This window comes from Pinus tabuliformis, chromosome 7, assembly GCF_031772625.1.
Source record: "Pinus tabuliformis cultivar Carrire ecotype Pingquan chromosome 7, CPIR1, whole genome shotgun sequence".
NCBI classification, from domain to species: Eukaryota; Viridiplantae; Streptophyta; class Pinopsida; order Pinales; family Pinaceae; genus Pinus; species Pinus tabuliformis.
Window position 1 is genome coordinate 1,814,926,483 of NC_142293.1, and position 23,184 is coordinate 1,814,949,666.

The 23,184-nt window shown below is 36.0% G+C and overlaps 1 protein-coding gene across 1 annotated transcript; it reads right to left on the bottom strand.

The window, feature by feature from the left end:
* Positions 1 to 2,868: 2,868 nt before the first annotated feature.
* Positions 2,869 to 3,672, bottom strand: LOC149255647 (uncharacterized). Its single transcript, XM_089455099.1, has one exon. It carries the CDS (start codon positions 3,670 to 3,672, stop codon positions 2,869 to 2,871), a length of 804 nt encoding a protein of 267 aa, XP_089311225.1.
* Positions 3,673 to 23,184: the final 19,512 nt, after the last annotated feature.

Genomic DNA, 23,184 nt, shown 5'->3' on the forward strand with positions numbered 1-23,184 from the left:
GATCTCCGCGAATAGACACCTGCACACACGAAGAGGAAACAAACACAAGCGTGAAATCTAATAAAAACAACCATACATCAGTCAGAAAAGATGTAATTCACATTTAACCATTGCATAGACAAATGAGAATGGAACAATAATAGTAGTCATCTATTATTAATCAAGCAGAGAAGAGTACAACCAAATGTTCTGACGTCGGTATCATTCTCAGGAGGGGCCAGTCAGCAAGTGTCTCAAGCATTCACCTTTGGAAATGATTCTCCCAAGACAAGAAACTCTCTCTCTCACACAAGCAACACAACACAACCTTCCCTAAGCTATCATGCACTCCCACACTTATCACACCAAATACCTATAGTAGCAGCAATCTGAGCACTATAACCTCCACACAATCCAAGCTATTCAAAACTAGCTGCTCATGGTAATGGTGGAAGTTTATATAGGAGAAGGACCCTCCTAAAAGGGTGGAAGGATGAGCTTATCCTCAAGGGAAGTAGTTGCAAAGGGTCGAACAGACATGCCATAGAAGGGAGTCGATACTCACAAGGCCAACAACCAAGTCTGGAGTTATCTGGAAGGCTGGCTGTTGGAACAAATTCGCCAAAACTGGATCAGCGCGGGTGCATAACTGGTCTGGCGCGCTGACGTCGCAAAGACATAATGGAAAAGGCCATGTCAGCGCGGGTAGATACAAACAGGAGCTGCGCTGGTCATGAAATTCGATCAGCGCGAGAAAGGCGTGTGCTTCCGCGCTGGCAGCGCACGCGGTCTGTTATAAAGCACCAGTCATCGCGGATATTTTAGAAACAGACGTGCTGATGAGGAAAACTTTGGAAAAGTGGGTTTTTGGCCAGTTCAGAAGGCATGAACTTGATTATTGTGAATTCCTGACACAGTAGGGTGACTGACAGGGAGACAGTGACAAATTACTGTGTAACAAAGATGTCAACTAATCACCTTAGAAATAAATATATTTAATTAATAATAAAAATACTAATAACTGAATTCTTAATGTTAAATTATGGATAACCGTTGTAAATTTTTGGTCAAAGACAAGCTATACCCAATTAAAATAAAAAATGAATGCCTTATACCATGCTTATAGAAAATAAAAAATTTAAATTAAAAAAAAATAAAATTAAAAGAATGTAAAAAATAAAAAGTAAAGCAAAAAAACAAAAAGTTTTAAGAAATAACAACTAATAAATAAAACAATATATTTTTTTTCTAAGTAAGATTAATTCTATTAACAAAGTAAGGAGGTACAAATACATCGAGACCGAAGTCAAGACTCTGCTTTGAAGAGAGGCAGAACTGTCAAGAAAAGCAGGTGAGAAGACTGACTGTAGGCAGTGAGTTCATAGTTGAGACGGATTTCAGGACCCACGCAGGGGACCGGGTTGATATTCTCTTGATACTGCATAATTAACGAAAATGTCAAAAAACACAGGAAAACCACAAAACTATTTGCATTACAAACTTGCCCAGTGGTAAAGGTCGCATAACATGAAGACGAAGCCGGGGAAAGCGCGCTAGTCATCTGGAGGCTCTTCCTCGATACTGCACCAACCATCCTCCGGCCAATCCCTTGCTGGAGCCACATTCTGATCGGAGGGACGAGGGTCAACTGGCACCATCACTGCATCTTGAGCGCTGCAAACCTGTACGTTCAAATCCTGCTGAGGCGCATTTCCAGTTCCCAACTAGAGGGAAGAAGAAGGAGCAGAGACTGCCCCCAAACCTCCTGGATGAGATCCAGAGTCCTCTGTCTGATCAGTCTTATTAAAGACCACCGAGATATGAGCCATTATCCTAGGGCGATTCAGAGAGCTATTAAAAGAGAAAATTGTAGAGCCAGACGAGGAAGGAAACCCAGGGTGGTGTCTGGAGGAATGGAGTCGCCCTCTCCCACTGCGGGTGCTGGGATAGCAGCCTGCAAACAACTCACTGGAGGGGGAAGGTGAATAAGAGGACGAGCTGGTAGGCACACGCCGGGGCTGACCTCTTCGGTACCCCATTCTTTGGCAAAGACTAGGCATCTGAGAGGGGGTAGCAGTGGGATGCCAGTAAGGCAAAGCAACGGCCAGGTAGACAGAGCAACAGAGACACCAAGACCAGGAAGGGAGCCCGCGGATCCCCTTCACTGAAAAAACAGAACTGAGCACTGAATTATCCTTTCCAATCAAAGTTCGAGAGGCCTTAGGAATGATAGGGCCGACCACCCACCACCCGAAACTAGAGATGAGGCCTGGGATCGGATAATGAATCGACGGGACAAAGGCTATGAAACGAAGTGTTGAAACCCACAACCCGAAACCAGAGACAAGTCCTGAGACCGGATAATGAAACAACAAGACAAAGACAATGAAACCACAACTCGAAAGGTAGGAGAGGAAGGAGAGGGACAGTAGGGGCCGCTCCGCTAGGAGGGCCGAGCCAAGCACTAGAGAAACTTTCCCCCGCAAGTGCCGAGAGACCTCAAGAATAAAAGAGCTTACCTCAAATAGCCTAAACTCAGAAATGAGGCCAAAGGTGAGGGAATGAACCCAGTGAAACCGCATAAATGACTTCATTGCATACCCGAGACATAGCCTGGCCTTAACCTTTTCTGGCATGCCTTGAGATGCTTCATCCATTACTATAGCATTGAAGAACGCTGCCTTCTGATGCACGCCAGAGCGTGTGGAGGGGAGAACCATCGCTGTAGACATGAAGTATGAACCAGAGCCGTTGGAATGAGAGTCGTTTAACCTTGCACTGCGCACATGCCAAGAGCTAACCACCTTACCTGTATTTAACTCTCTGTACTGGGTGGGAAGGTGTCGATCTGCCTCGCCCCACCCCTGTCTCTTCATAGTTAATGCCACCTCAAACACCCGCATCCGGGAGGGCTGCATCCCTGTGGACCAGAATTTTGCATTCCTGTTCTTGATCATGTTTCTGAATGATGTCTAGAGTCCCTGTGAGTAGAATGTGCTCAGTTTCCACTCCCAAATTGGCAAGAAGGTCAGCGACCTTGTTGCCTTCCCTCTTAACATGATTGAAGATGATGGCCTGATTTTTGTGGAGCAGTTGTTCTATGGCATCCAATCTGGCTTTGAGTCTCCAACTGTTGGCAATTTTCCTCGCATGAGTCCCATTTAGAAGCTGTTTAGCCATGTTGATGAGGATTTGGGAATCACCTTCGATTTCCAGGGGATGGAAGTTGTGTTTCCGGGAAAGGAGAAGTCCTTGCCAGAGACCCTCCAATTCAGCCGAGTTGTTAGTATCCCATCCTATGTTCCCAAAGTATATGAGGAGAGGCGAACCTTCATGGTTTCTGAATATGCCACTGAATCCTGCATTTCCAGGGTTACCCTTTGAAGCGCCATCAAAGTTGAGCTTGAAAGTGTACTTTGGGGGGGGCGTCCATGAGTCCTTTTTGATGTTGATACGCTGTGAGGGGACTTGATTTTGAGTTCCCTGTGGGAGTTGCATGTTCCAGTTTGCCCAAATGGCCTTCTCATTTGCGAGAGAGGGAAAGTCGTCTGGAGAACGAGTGCGAAGTGCCAAGGTCTCTTTGAGATTGAGACAGAAGTTGCCCCAGATAATCTCTAATGGAGTACTTTGATCTTTGAATATGCACTTGTTCCTCTCTTTCCAGATAGACCAGAGGAGGAGTCCAATAATCATTCTCCATAATTGGTTGATAATTTCACTTTTGTAAGGGTTCTGTAGCCACTGGCATATGGAATTGGTGATGTCATCAGACACTCTACATCTTTTTTGACATCGAAAGCTGTCCTTCTCCCACAGTTGGTTGGCAAGGCTACATGAGTCTAGAAGGTGTTGGATCGTTTCCTCCTGAGAGTTACAATTGGCACAAATAGAGGGCCCATGAAAGTTTCTTTGTCTAAGATTGTCCCAAGTGAGGATTTTTCGGTGCCCAACCAGCAAGAGGAAAAGAGAGACTTTGGGCCAAGTGCCTAGATACCAGACTCTACTCTAGATGGGATCTAGGGGCACCGGTTCTGTGCAAATGATTTTATAAACCTCTTTGGTGGTGAAGGTTCCTCTAGGCGAGTAACCCCATCATAGAATATCCCTGCCCTAGGAGTATCTAATTCATCGATTTTGGAGCTCCCTCTCCAGGTCCTTCTTAGTTTGGTGATCCACATTCTCAATTATCCTGTCACTTTGCTTCCATTGTCTATACCCTTGTTCTGTCTCTAGAGTCCAATGTTGCCGGACCTCTTCCTGTTGCTGATCCTCCCAGGAGTGGTATGGAGGCTGTCCTAGGATGATGTTGAGCTTTGGTAGGTGGTTCCAAGTGTCCAACTAGAACAGAGCTGATCTGCCATTTCTTACTTCCCAGAAATTGTGTTGCTGGATCAACAAGAAATATTGTTTAGCAGCATTCCATATGAGTGAACCTTTTTCAATGGGAGTGAATCTTATGATCTCTTCCTGTGGTCTATGATTGGCGTATTCAGCCGTCCAAATGGCTTACCATGGCTTGTTGGGAGTAGAGAGCCACTACCACCAGATTTTTGCGCACATGATAGCATTACTATGACTGGGATCCCTCAAACCGATACCCCCTTTTTCTTTAAGCTTACAAGCTGTGGTCCATTTTACCAAGGCCCATTTGTGATTTGTACCTGTTGCACCCCAAAGGAAGTTGCGCTGTAGAGCCTTTATTTTTTTAATTATCCATTTTGGCACTGCAAGGATTGAGAATAGGTAGAGCAGCATTGCATGTAGAAAAACTTTGATTAACACCAATCGACTAGCTATATTCAGAGTTCTGTGAGTCCATAGATTGAGACGTGATTCAAGTTTCTCAAGGAGCATACGCCAGGAGGCATGCTTGAGGGCAGAATCAATAAGGGGGGCTCCGAGGTATTTAGAAGGTAGAGAGTCTATGGAAAAGCCCAGGATTCGAGCTATGGCATGTTGGGTAACAGGGGGAGTGTGAAAGAAGAAGATCTGTGATTTAGCCTTGTTGATACTAGTTCCTGAAGCCTCAGAGAAGTCATTCAGAAGGGATTTGAATAGAGACGCTTCCTGAACCGAAGGGTATCCAAAAAGCATGTTGTCATCAACGAACTGTTGATGAGTGATTGCAGGCGAGTTGTGAATGGATAAACCTTTGAGCTGCTGGGAGAGGAGGGCTTGTTTGATGTGGCGACCCAAGCCTTCTGCCATTAGCACGAAAAGGAATGGGGAGAGAGGATCTCCTTGCCTAATTCCTCTGGAGGGACTGAAAGGACGGGATGGGATGCCATTTATGAGGATAGAGAAGAAAGTTGAAGATATTAGGTTCAGAATCCATCGTACCCACATTGGAGAAAATCCAAAAGTAGTTAACATTTTTTGTATATATGTCTAACTAAGCTTATCAAAAGCTTTTGAGAGGTCAAGCTTGAGAATCATACCTGCCTGTTTGGAGTGCTTGAGGGAATATATGATTTCATGCATGAGGATAATGCCGTCAAAAATCTGTCTTCCTTCCACATAGCCTAATTGTTCAGGCAAAATGAGCAGGGGCAGTAGTGGCTTTAACCTGTTGGCAATGACCTTAGATATCACTTTGTAAATTACATTGCAGAGAGTGATTGGACGAAATTTTTCCGGAGTACTAGTGCTTTCTTCTTTTGGGACGAGTGCAATGAAAGTTGAATTGAGAGAGGGAAAAAGCCAATGAAGAGTACGCGATTCCTCCACCTCTAGCTAGATCTCTTCTTTTATATTTTCTCAAATATTCACTGGTAGCATACCATATCTCAATCGATTGACGTAATTTTTCCACTGCGTGTACATTCCCATAATGATTCTGTTTAGAAAGTGTGGAAGAACGTAGTAGTAAAGCGTCCGGGCCAGGGGCTTTGCCCTCCTTGAGCTGGTTCATTGCTGCATCCACCTCCTGTGGCGAAATTGGGTGCAAAAGGAGTTCGTTGTGTTCTTCTGTAATAATTTTCGGCACATTTTGAATGATTATTTCTATAGCAGGTTGTTTATCTGTTTGGGGCTCTTGATGAACCTGTTGGAAGTGTCTTATGAACTACTGCTCAATCTCTGCATGATTTTCCACTCTTTCCCCTCCTGGCTTCTGAATGAAAGAGATGGTGTTGTGAATTCTTCTTTGAATTGTGGTTCGGTGGAAGAATTTGATGTTCCTTTCTCGTTCCTTCAGCCATCTGATCCTGGATTTCTTCTTCCACAATATTTCCTCTTTCTTCCTCCTCTCCTCCAATTGATTGTGAATGTGTTGCTCCTGTGCCAAGGTCCCTTCTTTGTACCCCTCTGTGATTATTTGTTGCTGGAAATCTCTCATTTCCTTGTTTAGATCCTGTTGCGCTTGAAAAATATTGCCGAAAGTCTCTTTATTCCAACGCTTGATTTGGGATTTAAGAAATTTGAGTTTCTGTTGAAACTAAAACATTTTTGAGCCCTCTGGCTGAGGGAAGTTGTTCCATGTTGATCTGATGAGGTCTTTGAAGGCGGGATGGGAGAGCTAGAATGCTTTGAAGCGAAATGGTCGCCTAGTGGCATTGCCCTGTCTTTGCCACTGGAGGGAGATATGCCAATGATCAGAACCTGAGTAAGGGAGAATTGATGCCACTATGTCGCCTCCAAGATGCACCGCATTGTCAGAAATGAGGAATCTGTCTAGTTTGGATGTGATTTGCTGCCTCCCAATCCTGCGATTACTCCAAGTGTGCATGCCGTTGCAGAATTGCATATCAATTAATAAATTGTTTTGGATGAATTCTTTGAAGTGGGCATTTTCCTGCTCTAGCCTAGCTCGGCCTCCTTGCTTTTCCTCGAGCCTAGTTATCATGTTGAAGTCTCCCCCAGTGATCCAAAGAGGGTGGACTCTGTTAAGATTGAGCGCTTCTATAGCGTTTAGTAAAGCGATTTTGTTGCCTGCTTCCTGTGGGAAGTAAACGTTGGTAAGATAGCCATGGATGTTGGTGCTGATAATGTGGAAAGTGGCCTAGATAATGTGATGAGAAGCATGAATGTCTGAAAGTGTTATCGCTTGCGTGTTCCTGGCAATAGCTAGTCCGCCTGAGGCACCTGAGGCATCCACTGCTACCGAGTGACAACCGGGCCATGCTCTAGAGAGAATGTTTCCAAGAGTGATACTGTTACATTTCATTTCTTGAAGAAAGAAAATCTGTGGCTGCTCCTGCTTTATCATGTTTTTTTATCAATCTGAGTTTCCTTGGGCTATTGAGCTCTCTTAAATTCCATGAAGTGAGCTTCATGATTAACTACTAGTGGTGGGCTTGTAGTACTTAGTCAGCTTAGCATATTTGCCTTAGTCCACCAGGATTTTCCCTATTGCAATAGTTCGTTGAAGATCTGTTCTTCTCCCCCACTTTTCAGAGTTTTTAGGGAGAAAGTCGCCATCCCAATGACTGCCTGGCTGGATGCCTAATTTTTGTTGCTAGTAAGCCCTGGAGATAATGACTTCCAGTGTGTTGATCTGGTGCTCTGGAATCTTGTCATAGTCCTTCTCTCTGCAGGCTTGTTCGAGGTCGAGAATGTCAAGTCCTCCTAAATCAATACTCTCAGGTTCTTCGTCCATTTGTTGTGCCTGGCTCTTTTCATTTGAAATGATTGCTAAGCTCAAGGACTGACTGGGAGCATCGTCAACATCCATTTCTTTCGTTTTCTAATACGAGACCTTACTGCCCTCCTCAGGGGTACCACTGGTGTCATTAGGGGGGCGCGGGATGGGAGAGGAACCAGAAGGAGGAGGGATTGCGGAGGATGTGTAAGGTGTAGGGTTGGGCTTTGAGCGCAGAGGTTCATCTTTTGATGTTTTAGCAAGAACCTCAAAGCTATTGCTTGTTGAAGGAAAGGAGGCAGCGTCCCGCTGGGGTTTCTTCCCTAAGGAGGGTTTCTTGTGCGATCTTTTGTGATTTGCTACTTTGGTGAAGTCATCTTGGCCCAGCTTGTCTGAGGGATCAGATATTTGGGGTTTGGCATTTAGAGGGCAGTCCCTAAAAAGATGGCCAAGAGCATGGCACTTACGACAGCAAAAGGGTACATGTTCATAATCCAACGGTTGGATCCATTCATAATCATCATGGAAGAGAGTTGCTGAGTCCGGAAGGGCCATGACCAGGCACATGAAGACGCAAATACGGGCGTAGGAGGTGTATCTACGCAACTTCATCTCTTCTGCTGATTTTATGAACTCCCCTAGCCCGTTTCCAATGTCTTTAAGCGAATCTTCATCCCGGTATTATGCTGGGAAAGAGTACATCTTTATCCACACTGGTGCCCAGCTGAGATCCTCCTTGTCCGGGTTAAATCTCTCCACCCATTCTCTTAAGTTCAAGCCCGCGGAGTTGAAGAAGTAAGGCCTTTCATCCATGATTCGATTCCTGTCTTCAATGCAAATGAAGATCGCAGTAAAGAACCCCTTCAGTCCTAGCTGCAGGGTGACATGGCCCTTAGGTTTCCATTTGGCAGAGATCCATCATTGCAAAGCTTTTTTTGTCGGCCAGAATCCAATGAATTTCCAATGAGCGCATGGTCCTTCATATACTGGATTTGCCCATTGATTCTATGGCTGGGAAGTTCTATCCTGGGCCTTTCAGCTGCTACGGGTTTGCATGTCTTCGAGGTGATCTTGGGTGTTTCCTCTCGCTCTGCTTTCCCATCTAGTCTCTCTTTAAATTCTTCTAACTGGCTAGTGGAAACATTTGTCTTATATTGCAGTGGGGACTCGCTAATGGCTGCGTCTTCTTGTTCTGGCCCAAAGGGCAAAGTTCGTGGTTGCACTGGAGGCTCACGATTGGAGATAGGGGAGGGCTTTCAAACCCCCCCTGGGGGAGATCCATTGTCGTGCTGATGAACCAAGGGTATGTTGTTGTGCTATGGTAGGTGGTCGTCCTGAGGAGGCATGGAGTATGTAGTCTGCGTCGTCGCAGAGAATCTCAGAACCCTAGTTGTAGAGCGTCCTAACCCATATTTCCAACACTTCTTGCCTATAATAAAACAATATATTAAAACATAAAAAGAAAATTTAAAAGATAAAAAAAATTTAAAAAAATCCAAACATAAATAGTTTTCCAAATCGGCATATATATAACACGAAAAAAAAAAAACACAAAATTTCAAAAAAACAAAATTAACACAAAAAGACGAAAAAAAGACTAAAAAAAAAGTTTTGAAAGAAAAATTTAAAATTTTAATATTTAAAAAACAAATAGATAAAATTGAATTAGATTAAAAAAATTAAATAAAAACTAAAAACAAATTTGAAAAATATTTAAATGATAAAGTTTAATAATAATAATAATAATAAAAATAAAAAAAATCCATTAAACAAAAATAAAATAAAATAAAAAATATATAAAAGTTATATATATATATATATATTATAAAGAAATAAAAAAAAAAAAATTTGAATAATTAAAATTTTACAATAAAAAATATGTAAAAAAATATTAAAAATTAAAGAAAAAGCTAAAATTCCATTTAAAAAAAAAAACAAAACAAAAAAAATTAAAAATTATAATTCAAAAAAAACAAAATTAAGAATTTAATAAAAAAACAATTAACAAAAAATAAAACAAAGTGAATTAGATAATTAAAAAATTAAATAAATAAAAAAATAAATGAAAATCATTAAAAAAATAAAATTAACAAAAAAAAAAGTTACGAAAAAAATTAAATTTAAGAGAGAGAGACAAAGAAGTTCATCTTTGAAACTTTAGTCACTCCTGTTATCTTATATGGATGTGAGGTTTGGGGTTGCAGCATCTCTAGAGAATCCCGGAGAAAGATTGAGCAAATCCAAAAACACTTTATAACGTATAACTTAAAAATTAAAAGCAATACACCCTACCCTATTCTCCTTATAGAAGTAGGCCTTTCCCCTATCAAGAGCCTAGCTATGACTAGGCTTCTGTTGTACAAGCACAAGCTCAATAACATAGGAGATCATAGACTTCCTAAGCTAGCTTTAAATTTTAGCTAAAACCACTTAAGCCTCAAACGGGGGTGGTATAAAGACACGAGGGCTTGGTTAAACCATTGGGAGATCAACAAGAATGATGCATTGCAAAACATTAATAACATTAAAAGTACTGTTACTTCTAAGTTCAAAGAAAAAATGTGGTGTGAGAAAGATTTAGCAACTAAAAGAAAATTAAGTTATTATAAGAAGGTCATCAACCCCACCCTAGAAGATCGAATGTATCTCTCTGTTTTAGCTAGCTCAAAGAAGAAAATTAATAAAGCGAAGATTAGAACGAACTCTCATGAGCTTCATAGTGAAACAGGTCGTTGGGTAGTTCCTAAAACACCACGGATGAAAAGGATCTGACATCTCTGTGAGAATAGGAACATTGAGGATGAAAACCAATTCCTCTTAGAGTGCCCCACGTACAACCACATTAGATCTCAATTTCATAATCTTTGTCGCAATACCTTCTTAGAATTTCACGATGTCAAAATTATAGTGAGTTTGGGAGGCTTATCTCCAAGCTTTTTTAGCATAGGAATAAAATCTTAAATCAAACTAAATAATTTGTTTCTTTAGGTTTGATAGACCAAAGATTGGTCTCAGTGGACGTTAACCACCACCACGACCACCATCATCATCATATAAACATTCTAAAATTAAAATAATTAAAAATATGACATTTAAAAAAAAAAAAAAAAATTAATTATATTTAAAATTTTAAATATATTTAAAATTTAAAAAATTTAATTACATAAACCAATTTTATTAAATTTATTTATTTATTTATTAAAATTGAGAAAAAAATTAGCCATCAACCCTGCGCCTAGCCAAAAGCAAATTCTAGAAATCAACCTTCATCTAGGTAGGGTCCTGAGGGTCGGTCAAGCTGGCCTAGAGGCCGTTGTTCGACCCTCAGGCCCACGCTTAGATGAGAGCCCATTTCAGGGCCAACACAATTTTAATTTTTTAAATTTTTAATAAAAAAAATTTAAAACTTTTAAAATTTTAAAATTATCAATTTTTAAACCATGAATTTCTAATATATATATATATATATATATATATATATATATTTTTTTTTTTTTTTTTTTTCAAATAAAATTTTTTAGATTATAATTTTTAAAATATAAAATTTTAAAATCTTTATATACTTCTTTAATTTTTATTTTAATTAATTTTATTTCATAGTTTTTTAAAATAGATTTTAATAATGAACTTAGGACCAAACCATTAGTATTAATATTTTATTCATTAGTAGGGACTGAAATGCCTATATAATTTTTAATTAATTATTTTATTAATCTACTTATTATAATTGTTTAGTTTTTAATAAATTTTAATTTATTAATCTAATTTAGTTAGTTTATGGGGATTTGAATAGGACCAAATGATTAATATTGGTATTTTATATAATTCATTAATGGTGTTATAAAGAGCTTTAATGTTTTTTTATTAATCAACTTATTGTAACTTATTAGTTTATAATATCAAAAATAATTTTTAATTTCTTAATTTAGATTCCTTTACTCTTTTTGGTCAAAACTTTTTCTAATTTCTTCCCTTAGTCAAACTAGTTGTTAACCCTAACGGCTAGTTGGGAGCCCTCTACATGTTTTTATTGCATTACCTGGATTTGGTTCCTTATCTTGTCCTGAAATTGAACCACACTGCTGGTTCAAAATGCATCGATGAGAAATGTTCTTATGTGATTTTTGCCAAAAGATACTGATACAATTATTATGAAACATATAAGTCTTAATTCAAAAATAAATTATAATTAATTTATTTTAAAAATTTTAATTTCTTTCAAAATTTTAATTTCAAATATATTATTTTTAATTTAATTTTAATTAAAAATTCAAAGGGTTAAAAAATATATTATTGGTTTTTTTTTTTTTTTTTTTTTAATTTCAATTTATTTAAATTTTTTAATTGTTTTTTAATAAGGTTTATATTTTATATTTTTTTTACCATGTTTTTTTTTATTTTATGTTTTAATTTAATTCTTTTTAACTAGTTTATTTTAATCATTTTATTTTTATTTTTATTTCTTTTATTTATTTAAAAAAATGTTTTTAATTTTTTAATTCACATATATTTGTTTATATATATATATATAGTAACCATTATCTTTGGTGTATTAAAGTATTAATTAACTATATATAAATTTATAAAAAATCTTAATCACAAAATATTAATGTCATTATTTTATTTTAAATTTTGCAAATTCCTAAAAAAACAAAAAGATAAAACAAATATCTTAGAATGAAAAACAAGAAGAGGAATAAGATAACTTGAAAAATTGTTAAATAATCAACATTAAAAAAAAATGTGCATACTTAGGACATAATAAAATTTTAAATGTAAAAAATATGCTTTAAAAAATGATGATTTTCAAAATTCGCAGGAAAATTACTAATATTCAAAAAAAATTATCCACACTCAATACATGAGAAAAATTAAAGTGTCAAAAATAAGCTTTCTAAGAAAAGGGGTTGATTTGTATCAACACTTTTCAAAATCAGTATGAAAATCACTAACATTTAAAAAAATGTTCATACTTGATATATATAAAAATTAAAACTATTAAAAATATGCTCCAAAAAAAATGGGATGATGCTACATCAACACTTTTTCAGAATGAACATGAAAATTACTAACATTTAAAAAAAAATGTTCATAAGAAAATTTAAAGTGCCAAAAATATGCTTAAAAAAACAAAGATGTAATCTGAATCACCACTTTTCAAAATCGAGTGATTTTTTGCTACATCAAAAAAATAGGTACTTGGTAATTTTCTGGTTTGATCGGTAACTATGTTAAACATGTATTTTGTTGCTATACATGATTTATCTTTAAAAATCCATAAGCTAATATGTGATTTGAGTATGTATAAATGCACTACACATGTGCTTCTAACAGATGAATATTTTGCATACACAAATACCCTACCAAGATAAAAGTTTCTTCAAGTTGCTCAATAGGTGTACTAGAACAAGTTAAAAGAGGAGATTTTACATTGGCCCATTTTACTCAATTTTAGTTGATGAAAGTATTGATCAAATTATGAAACACCAATTGATTGTTTATATTACATATTTGATGAATCGAACACCAAGTTATTGTTTATGTTTAACAAAGCTTATATGTTTGCTTCAATTAAAGGATGGAATAACTCAATGTATGTATGATCTAATGAGAATTCTTTTAGCATACATGGATTTATATTTGATGAAGTTTGTTGGTTTTAGTTCAGATGGTGCATCTTCTATGAGGGGTATTCATGAAGGTTTATCTTCTAATCTTCGTATGCTCCTCATTTATTAGTTATCCATTGCATAGCTCATAGTGAAGGATTAACAACCAATGATTCATCTCATTTTATCCATATTTGCAATATATTAACAAATTTAGAATCAAAGTTTGTTCATGAATTGGGAAATCAACTAAATAACATAGAAAATTGAGAGAGCTAATGTATGCATTTCAAATCACTAAGTTAGTGGCATTACAAATTCATCAAACTATGAGGCTCTTTAGAGTAATGGTCATGGGAATACTTGTTAAAATCATGCATTCTTTGTTAAAGGATTGGGAGTTAGGAGAGAAAAAAATGTATGAGTTGGAAACAATATTTCAAGTGCAATTTTGCATCCATGTACTTGCATACATGCTCGTTGAATTAAATATGTTTAATCAAAATTTTGAAGAGGATCATGTTGATATTACATCTATTGGCACTAATTTAGATGTTTCTATTAGCATGCTTGGTAAACATTTTTCAGAAGCATTTTTGGTGTAGATGTAGTGCACATGTATTGTCATTTAGTTAAATCATAAAGAAGAACCCTTCAATTTACAAATAGCATAAGTATGGTACATTTACATCCATTGAGGTTCAAAAGTTTTCCAAAGATGAAAAGACCGGGGCTTCTAGATGATTGTATTCTTTTGGGAAAATGTTTTGTTCTAAAAATGATTAAATATTTAGATATGAGATTTATAGACTTACATGTATTTAATGTGGCTAAGTTTTTCACTCTCAACATTATTATGAATAAGTGAATGATATTTTCTTTCCAACAAAAGGTAGTTGACATGTTTATCTGCAAAATTTAACATTGGAGAACCATCTATTATGGAAACTGCTAGTTGTTTGGGTGAAATGGATGAATTTGTTTGTACTATTTGCAAATCATAATCGAAAAAGCGTATGTATGGCATGAGACCTATGTGGATATGAACTTGAATGGTCTAAAGGCTTTTCCATATTTAATGCAATTATGACAAGCTATTCATGTTATCCCAGCAACCGCATAATTTGTACTATTTGCAATTCATAACCGAAAAAGCATATGTATGTCATGAGACCTATGTGGATATGAACCTGAATGGTCTAAAGGCTTTTCCATATTTGATGCAATTATGACAAGCTATTCACATTATCCGAGCAATCACATAATTTAGTGTGTGAAAGAGGCTTGATACAAAATGATGAAGACTCTCATTGGGACACTAGATATGTTAGTGTTTCTATATCTAAGTGCACCTCATGATCTAAATGAGGTAGATTGGAATGCTACTTCTGATGTATGGAAATAAATGAAAACTAGAAATCTCTTTCCATTGGGTAAATAGATTTATATTTTCAATTATGTAAGTCCAAATACTTTTGGAGATATAGAAACAACATATGTTTACTTTTTTATTGGAATTTGAGATTTTTTTGTAATTATTTAGTAATTATATTAAGATTTTATAGTACTTTAATATGGTTACTCTTTAAATTTTTAAAATTTTAAAGATTTAATTATGGAATATTTTTTATGAAAATTTTATTTAATGTATACTTTTCAGTAGAAGTAAATTTTTGTTTATAATATTTCAACTTTGGAAGAATTAAATGAATATATGCCTTTCCAGATGAAATTAAAAACAAACCTTCAAATTTGATCAATAATTCAAACAACTCCAAATGGAAAAATACCTGACTTGGATTGCACAAAACGCTGCCATTCTCGTACTGTTAGTGGCCGTGTCAATCTGCTTCTTGCTCTCCTTCGCTTGACTCTTCCAAGCCAGAGTTGACAGTGCGAATATTCGTGGTTTTTCATGATTAGGTGAGTGATTTACCTTCAATAAGAAATTGGATGTCCTTTGCCCTTTCGGCTTTTTCTAATGTGTTATGTTGTGAAAAGTTACCTAAATACATAAACTCAGAATTCAGTGACATCAATTTCGGTATGTAAGGCTAACGGCTTCTGAAATGGGAGTGGAAACCAGATGCGCTCATTTTTCGGCCGAAAGAAGCCAGATGTAAATACAAGATATTGGGAAACCACGAAACCAAATCGAATTTTATGGTAGTTTAGTTTTTATTTTCCATATAAATTTAATATGGAAAATTATAAATTATAATAAGAAATTAATATAATAATAATAAAAAAACAAAAAAAATATTTTCTTTCATCTTTAAACTTCTTTTCATAAAAGCGTTATTCATAATCTTTATTTCATATATTTATAATTTAATGCAGTCTTTTAAGCGTTATTCATCATCTTTATTTTATATATTTATAATTTATAATTTAATTTAATTAATCTTTTAAATTTAGGTATAGAAGTTAATAATGCCTTGGCTTTTTAAAAATTAGAGTTCTTAGTGTAGTGGTATTTCAAAATATGAAAAGTTAAATTTAAAAAATTATATTTGTAAATTAAGTTATATTTTTCCGTTTATGTTAATATTTAATTTGATTTTTAAAATATTTGTCATATTATTAATATTTAATTTGATTTTTAGAATATTTGTTACACAAGTAATAGATTTCAGTTCTGTAGGTCATTCGAATTATAGTTATTTATGGATGTTAGTTACACAAAAATAAAATGTTAAAAAATTGAGATTAATTTTTTTACGTCTTTAAGATTTGATAAACCATATAAATTAAAAAAAAATCATCATCAACATCATTATTTCAAAATTTTCACTATAATAAATATACCAACATACAATTCAAACATTTTATATATGTAAAGTTATCTATTCCATTTTGAATACTCATTTCTAATTTTAATGCGTTGCTCCTTAATTTTGCAGGTTCTTATTTGTGCAAATTAATAACTAAATATTAAAAATTATATATTTAATTTTTAAACTTATTTTAAACTAAAATAATAATAAAATAAATTGTTGCAATATGACCCATTGAAAAATAAAAAAAGTTAATTATTATATATTTAATTTTTAAACTTATTTTAAACTAAAATAATAATAAAATAAATTGTTGCAATATGACCCATTGAAAAATAAAAAAAATTAATTACATATAATAATAATATTATTATTATTTTATTATTTAAAAAATAATAACGAATAAAAAAATATAAAAAAATAAAAATTAAATGTATTTCTTTCCCTTGTTAATTTAAATAAGAAAAACAACGTTGTCAAATTATAAACGACATAGGAAGACCATATAAATATTAAATTCAACTTCCAAAATATCTCAAATAAATTAATCTTTTTTTCTTTTATTTTTAAAACTTTAGTTAAATTCCACATTTAAAATGTGCTCTAAGTATGATAGAAAGAAAATATAGTATGAGAATTGTTGGATACCTAATCCTCTATGGGTTGGTGTAGAATGTAAACAACCATGAGGGTCGAAGAGACCTTGGGATGTGGAACCCAATGGTCTCACAAATGTACTATAAATGTATATCATTGTCAATAATAAATAGACACTCATGTTTATCATTCATCTTTTGTGCTTGCCAGGTATGTGTCTAACATGGTATCAGAGCTCTCGTTAAGGTTGAGCATTTTTAGAGATTATCAGCACTGCGTTCTTTCCAGAATTTGTCTGCCATTTCCCTATTTATAGAAATATACTAATGTTGCTCTGTTGCACCTGAGCACTCTAGGAGACCATTTCATTTTGTGAATGTATATGTGTTGAATCTCTTTTAGTTATGTGTGCTAGTTCATATGCTGAATGTATATGCATTGTATTCATGTTTGTATTCAAGGTTGTTTCTCTGTCTATCAGTTGCTCCTGCCCTATCAGAATTCTTCTATTCTAAGCCCTATCAAAATTCTGCTATTGAGCATTGGTTGAATGTATCTTTGGCATGCATTGGTCAAGGAATACAAAACATCTGCTCATTAATTTTTTGTAACTCCATTCAGTTCTGGCAGTGTGGAATCTAAAGGTTCCTTTCCATCAATTCCTTTAGCAATATCACCATTGCATTTTGCATTCCAATTGCATTTTCTTGTCCTCCTTCCAAGAGTGATGATCAGAGGGTCGATCTTCATGAATGCTATACTATGAGCAACGAATCGTTGAGGGTCAAATAACAGAACGCTACTTCGAAGCCCCGAGATTCTCCAAAGGCTTCTAGAGACATCCAAAGGCTCACTTGACATTCATAGATAGGAACAATTGTTGAGTCCTATAATAAGATATAAGGTTGTTACGCTTCACTGCTTGGCTGTGAAAATCATTAGAAGTATGCCTTCACAAAGTTTTATGTGAAAGATTGATATCCGCAGAGTTTCTGATATATCTTATAAGAGATTTATGTATTTTCTCTAGGTTTTCAGGGATCTGAAAGTCTTGAATACTTGTCTGGTTCACTATTCTATTCTATTTTGATTTGTTGCAATTCCAATTCCAATGGTGCCCACTGTGGTGGTCCAAATATATCTGTTGCGAGAACAAAGATGCACTGTTTCTTTCTATACGAACTGCATTGACGCCACTCTGCTTCGGCTCAGGGAGAGGCCATCGAATAACAGTAATAATATAAATTCCGATCTCCTGCATGCTTATTCCAACAGGGCGGAGATGTGGTTGCAAATGAAGGAATTCAGGAAGGCACTAGAAGAGTCTTGATGGTCATCTCGGCATGTGTTGGCATCAAGCTCGTGTGCCCTCGAACTCCGTCGAGTTAGTGGTGTTGACTATTGGATGTGCATTAAACTCTGGTGTCATTGTTGAACACCATGAACATTGTTGATATGCCTTTCCCATGGCCTCCTCTATCGCTTCAATATAACATTGTCTGTCATATCACATCTTAAAAACGTCGCTCCTCACACCACCCGTTTTTGTCTCCCACTCCCACCGAGCTACCGTAACACTGCTCCGGCATACTCTCCTATACCAACAGTCAATACCACCATATCGATTGTAATTTATAAATGTATTATTATATGTGCGTCGATAACACGTGTCTCATTTCAATCGTAACTGTGTGTTGGTTAAAAGCATGACTGTGTATGTTCAATATGTGTTGGAATGTGGTGGTGTGCTATGCATTTGAAGGTTAAGAAGGTGCATTGGCGTGTTTACAATTTCGTGAGTACTGGTGTCATCCAAACTTCATTTGCTGCATTTCTTGGAAGGCAAATAAGAGGTCGGCTAGTGAAGAAGGAACTAGTCTGCTTTGATGCGCCTAGAAAGAGGCTCGACATACTTGAAGGCTCGAACAATGGAATAGTTTTCTCTTCAGTTGTGCATTGAATGAATTTAAAACTATGATTAAAGTTGTTTGCTCTTAAAGATCTGCGTTGTTCAAAATATGCTGTGTGTTTGAAGTGTTGAACTGCCAACCGTTGAGCGTGGAGTATCTCTATCTTGAAAATTGAAATCCTGACCGTTGTTGGTCTCTGTGAGAGCTTTTGTAACAAAGATTATAAAAGATTGTAACAAAGAATATTGTCAATGAGGTTATCGGTATCTGAAAGATTCCTATGTTTCTGCGTATATGGGAAGCTTGCTCCATTAATGAATGGTTGGCGAGAGTCATTGAATTTAGAACTATTTAAATTATTGAATTTGGTCCTATAGATTACAACCTAAGATATTAATTGTAAGTTGTAACGAGCTTGGATTGGTTTTGATGCACTGAATACATTTGATTGTACCAAGAATTGTGGCAAGTTTTACAGTGATCCTTGGTTATATTGCCAAATTTGAGTGTATTTTAGCCATTGTGCAAAATTATCTTTGTGCATTTTCTCCAACAGGATATCTTTGCTTATTGTTGCAACCATTTTAGCCATATAATTCGAGAGACTTACCTAATATTTTCAATGAAATTGACCAAAATTAATGCAATATTGGAGTTCTTGAAAACTCTGATACTACCTACTTCTGATGACACATTCTAAATCAGCAAAGGCTCGCCCTCAGAAATTCAGACTTGTCTACAATATGAACAAGATCAGATTGCTTTTTTGCAGCTTGAATCTCAACTACAACAGGAAGAATTACAGCATTGGAGTCATCATTATGAACTTGTTTCTATTTAGAAGATTGAAACAGACTCCCATAAACAACAAGACAATAATGTTACAATTGGTTTAGATCCAGTGCCCAATAAACCAAGATAGTTACATGCAGATGTAGAACTTTAGTTTGCACTTCCCAAGCCCATCATCAGACCTTGGGAAGAGCTTGTCCACAACAAGCACATAACTGGTCTTGGACATGACAAGGAAATGTCCTTTCATACTCCATATTACTCAAAGCCCATCTAGTTTCAGAGTGCTGGATTCCTTCATGATAGTTCACCTTCAGTTGTTCCAGATTCTGCTCCTCTTCCACAACAACAACAATAGATTGTGAAATGCCAACACTGTTGCTGAGTTGGCCATATGAAAGATCATTATTTTGATCTTCATCCATGTAAGAACTGTCATAAAACCAGTCATTCTTCAAACAGATGCTTCAAAAACAAACCTCCTATAAGAACAAAGATTCATCTTGGATGGATCACTTCTTAGCAATGGGCATCAACAGCCAAGAAGATATTCCAGTCATATGTCAGAACTTGTTTTCAAGTATTGAACGATCTTGCAGTTGAGTTTTCTCCATCATCTCACCTTGTATCTGACAGGGGGGAAATGATGGTCATCTACAAGCTTCAAATCCACATCAAGCGAGCCTGAGCCATAACCTGCCATACTAGATTTAGAGTTGTAGCATGCCTTCAGTTGGTGATACCTCTTCAATGAAATAGGGACACTTCCTCTAGCAGAAGACTTCAACTTCTTACCTGTTTTGGAAGAATTCCAGGAATTGCATTAAGCATTCCAGAGTTGATCTAGTGCTCTGGAATCTTGTCATAGTCCTCTCTGCAGGCTTGTTCGAGGTCAAGAATGTCAAGTCCTCCTAAATCAATACTCTCAGGTTCTTCGTCCATTTGTTGTGCCTGACTCTTTTCATTTGAAATGATTGCTAAGCTCAAGGACTGACTGGGAGCATCGTCAACATCCATTTCTTTTGTTTTCTAATCCGAGACCTTACTGCCCTCCTCAGGGGTACCACTGGTGTCATTAGGGGGGCGCGGGATGGGAGAGGAACCAGAAGGAGGATGGATTGCGGAGGATGTGTAAGGTGTAGGGTTGGACTTTGAGCGCAGAGGTTCATCTTTTGATGTTTTAGCAAGAACCTCAAAGCTATTGCTTGTTGAAGGAAAGGAGGCAGCGTCCCGCTGGGGCTTCTTCCCTAAGGAGGGTTTCTTGTGCGATCTTTTGTGATTTGCTACTTTGGTGAAGTCATCTTGGCCCAGCTTGTCTAAGGGATCAGATATTTGGGGTTTGGCATTTAGAGGGCAGTCCCTAAAAAGATGGCCAAGAGCATGGCACTTACGAAAGCGAAAGGGTACATGTTCATAATCCAACGGTTGGATCCATTCATAGTCATCATGGAAGAGAGTTGCTGAGTCCGGAAGGGCCATGAGCAGGCATATGAAGACGCAAATACGGGCGTAGGAGGTGTATCTACGCAACTTCATCTCTTCCGCTGATTTTATGAACTCCCGTAGCCCGTTTCCAATGTCTTTAAGCGAATCTTCATCCCAGTATTATGCTGGGAGAGAGTACATCTTTATCCACACTGGTGCCCAGCTGAGATCCTCCTTGTCCGGGTTAAATCTCTCCACCCATTCTCTTAAGTTCAAGCCCGCGGAGTTGAAGAAGTAAGGCCCTTCATCCATGATTCGATTCCTGTCTTCAATGCAAATGAAGATCGCAGTAAAGAACCCCTTCGGTCCTAGCTGCAGGGTGACATGGCCCTTAGGTTTCCATTTGGCAGAGATCCATCCTTGCAAAGCTTTTTTTGTCGGCCAGAATCCAATGAATTTTCCAATGAGCGCATGGTCCTTCATATACTGGATTTGCCCATTGATTCTATGGCTGGGAAGTTCTATCTTGGGCCTTTCAGCTGCTACGGGTTTGCATGTCTTCGAGGTGATCTTGGGCGTTTCCTCTCGCTCTGCTTTCCCATCTAGTCTCTCTTTATATTCTTCTAACTGGCTAGTGGAAGCATTTGTCTTATATTGCAGTGGGGACTCGCTAATGGCTGCGTCTTCTTGTTCTGGCCGAGAGGGAAAAGTTCGTGGTTGCACTGGAGGCTCACGATTGGAGATAGGGGAGGGCTTTGAAACCCCCCCTGGGGAGATCCATTGTCGTGCTGATGAACCAAGGGTATGTTGATGTGCTATGGTAGGTGGTCGTCCTGAGGAGGCAGGGAGTATGTAGTCTGCGCCGTCGCAGAGAATCTCAGAACCCTAGTTGTAGAGCGTCCTAACCCATATTTCCAACACTTCTTGCCTATAATAAAACAATATATTAAAACATAAAAAGAAAATTAAAAAGATAAAAAAAAATTAAAAAATATCAAAACATAAATAGTTTTCCAAATCGGCATATATATAACACGAAAAAAAAAACACAAAATTTCAAAAAAACAAAATTAACACAAAAAGACGAAAAAAAGACTAAAAAAAAAGTTTTGAATGAAAAATTTAAAATTTTAATATTTAAAAAACAAATAGATAAAATTGAATTAGATTAAAAAAATTAAATAAAAACTAAAAACAAATTTGAAAAATATTTAAATGATAAAGTTTAATAATAATAATAATAAAAAAAAAAATCCATTAAACAAAAATAAAATAAAATAAAAAATATATAAAAGTTATATATATATATATATATATATATATATATATATATATTATAAAGAAATAAAAAAAAAATTGAATAATTAAAATTTTACAATAAAAAATATGTAAAAAAATATTAAAAATTAAAGAAAAAGCTAAAATTCCATTTAAAAAAAAAAAACAAAACAAAAAAAATAAAAATTATAATTCAAAAAAAACAAAATTAAGAATTTAATAAAAAAACAATTAACAAAAAATAAAACAAAGTGAATTAGATAATTAAAAAATTAAATAAATAAAAAAATAAATGAAAATCATTAAAAAAATAAAATTAACAAAAAAAAAGAGTTACGAAAAAAATTAAATTTAAGAGAGAGACAAAGAAGTTCCTCTTTGAAACTTTAGTCACTCCTGTTATCTTATATGGATGTGAGGTTTGGGGTTGCAGCATCTCTAGAGAATCCTGGAGAAAGATTGAGCAAATCCAAAAACACTTTATAACATATAACTTAAAAATTAAAAGCAATACACCCTACCCTATTCTCCTTATAGAAGTAGGCCTTTCCCCTATCAAGAGCCTAGCTATGACTAGGCTTCTGTTGTACAAGCACAAGCTCAATAACATAGGAGATCATAGACTTCCTAAGCTAGCTTTAAATTCTAGCTAAAACCACTTAAGGCTCAAACGGGGGTGGTATAAAGACACGAGGGCTTGATTAAACCATTGGGAGATCAACAAGAATGATGCATTGCAAAACATTAATAACATTAAAAGTACTGTTACTTCTAAGTTCAAAGAAAAAATGTGGTGTGAGAAAGATTTAGCAACTAAAAGAAAATTAAGTTATTATAAGAAGGTCATCAACCCCACCCTAGAAGATCAAATGTATCTCTCTGTTTTAGCTAGCTCAAAGAAGAAAATTAATAAAGCGAAGATTAGAACGAACTCTCATGAGCTTCATAGTGAAACAGGTCGTTGGGTAGTTCCTAAAACACCACGGATGAAAAGGATCTGACATCTCTGTGAGAATAGGAACATTGAGGATGAAAACCAATTCCTCTTAGAGTGCCCCACGTACAACCACATTAGATCTCAATTTCATAATCTTTGTCGCAATACCTTCTTAGAATTTCACGATGTCAAAATTATAGTGAGCTTGGGAGGCTTATCTCCAAGCTTTTTTAGCATAGGAATAAAATCTTAAATCAAACTAAATAATTTGTTTCTTTAGGTTTGATAGACAAAAGATTGG

Excerpts from the sequence above, each read along its gene's own strand:
- LOC149255647 (XM_089455099.1), bottom strand. The coding sequence starts at position 3,672 with ATGATTATTGGACTCCTCCTCTGGTCTATCTGGAAAGAGAGGAACAAG.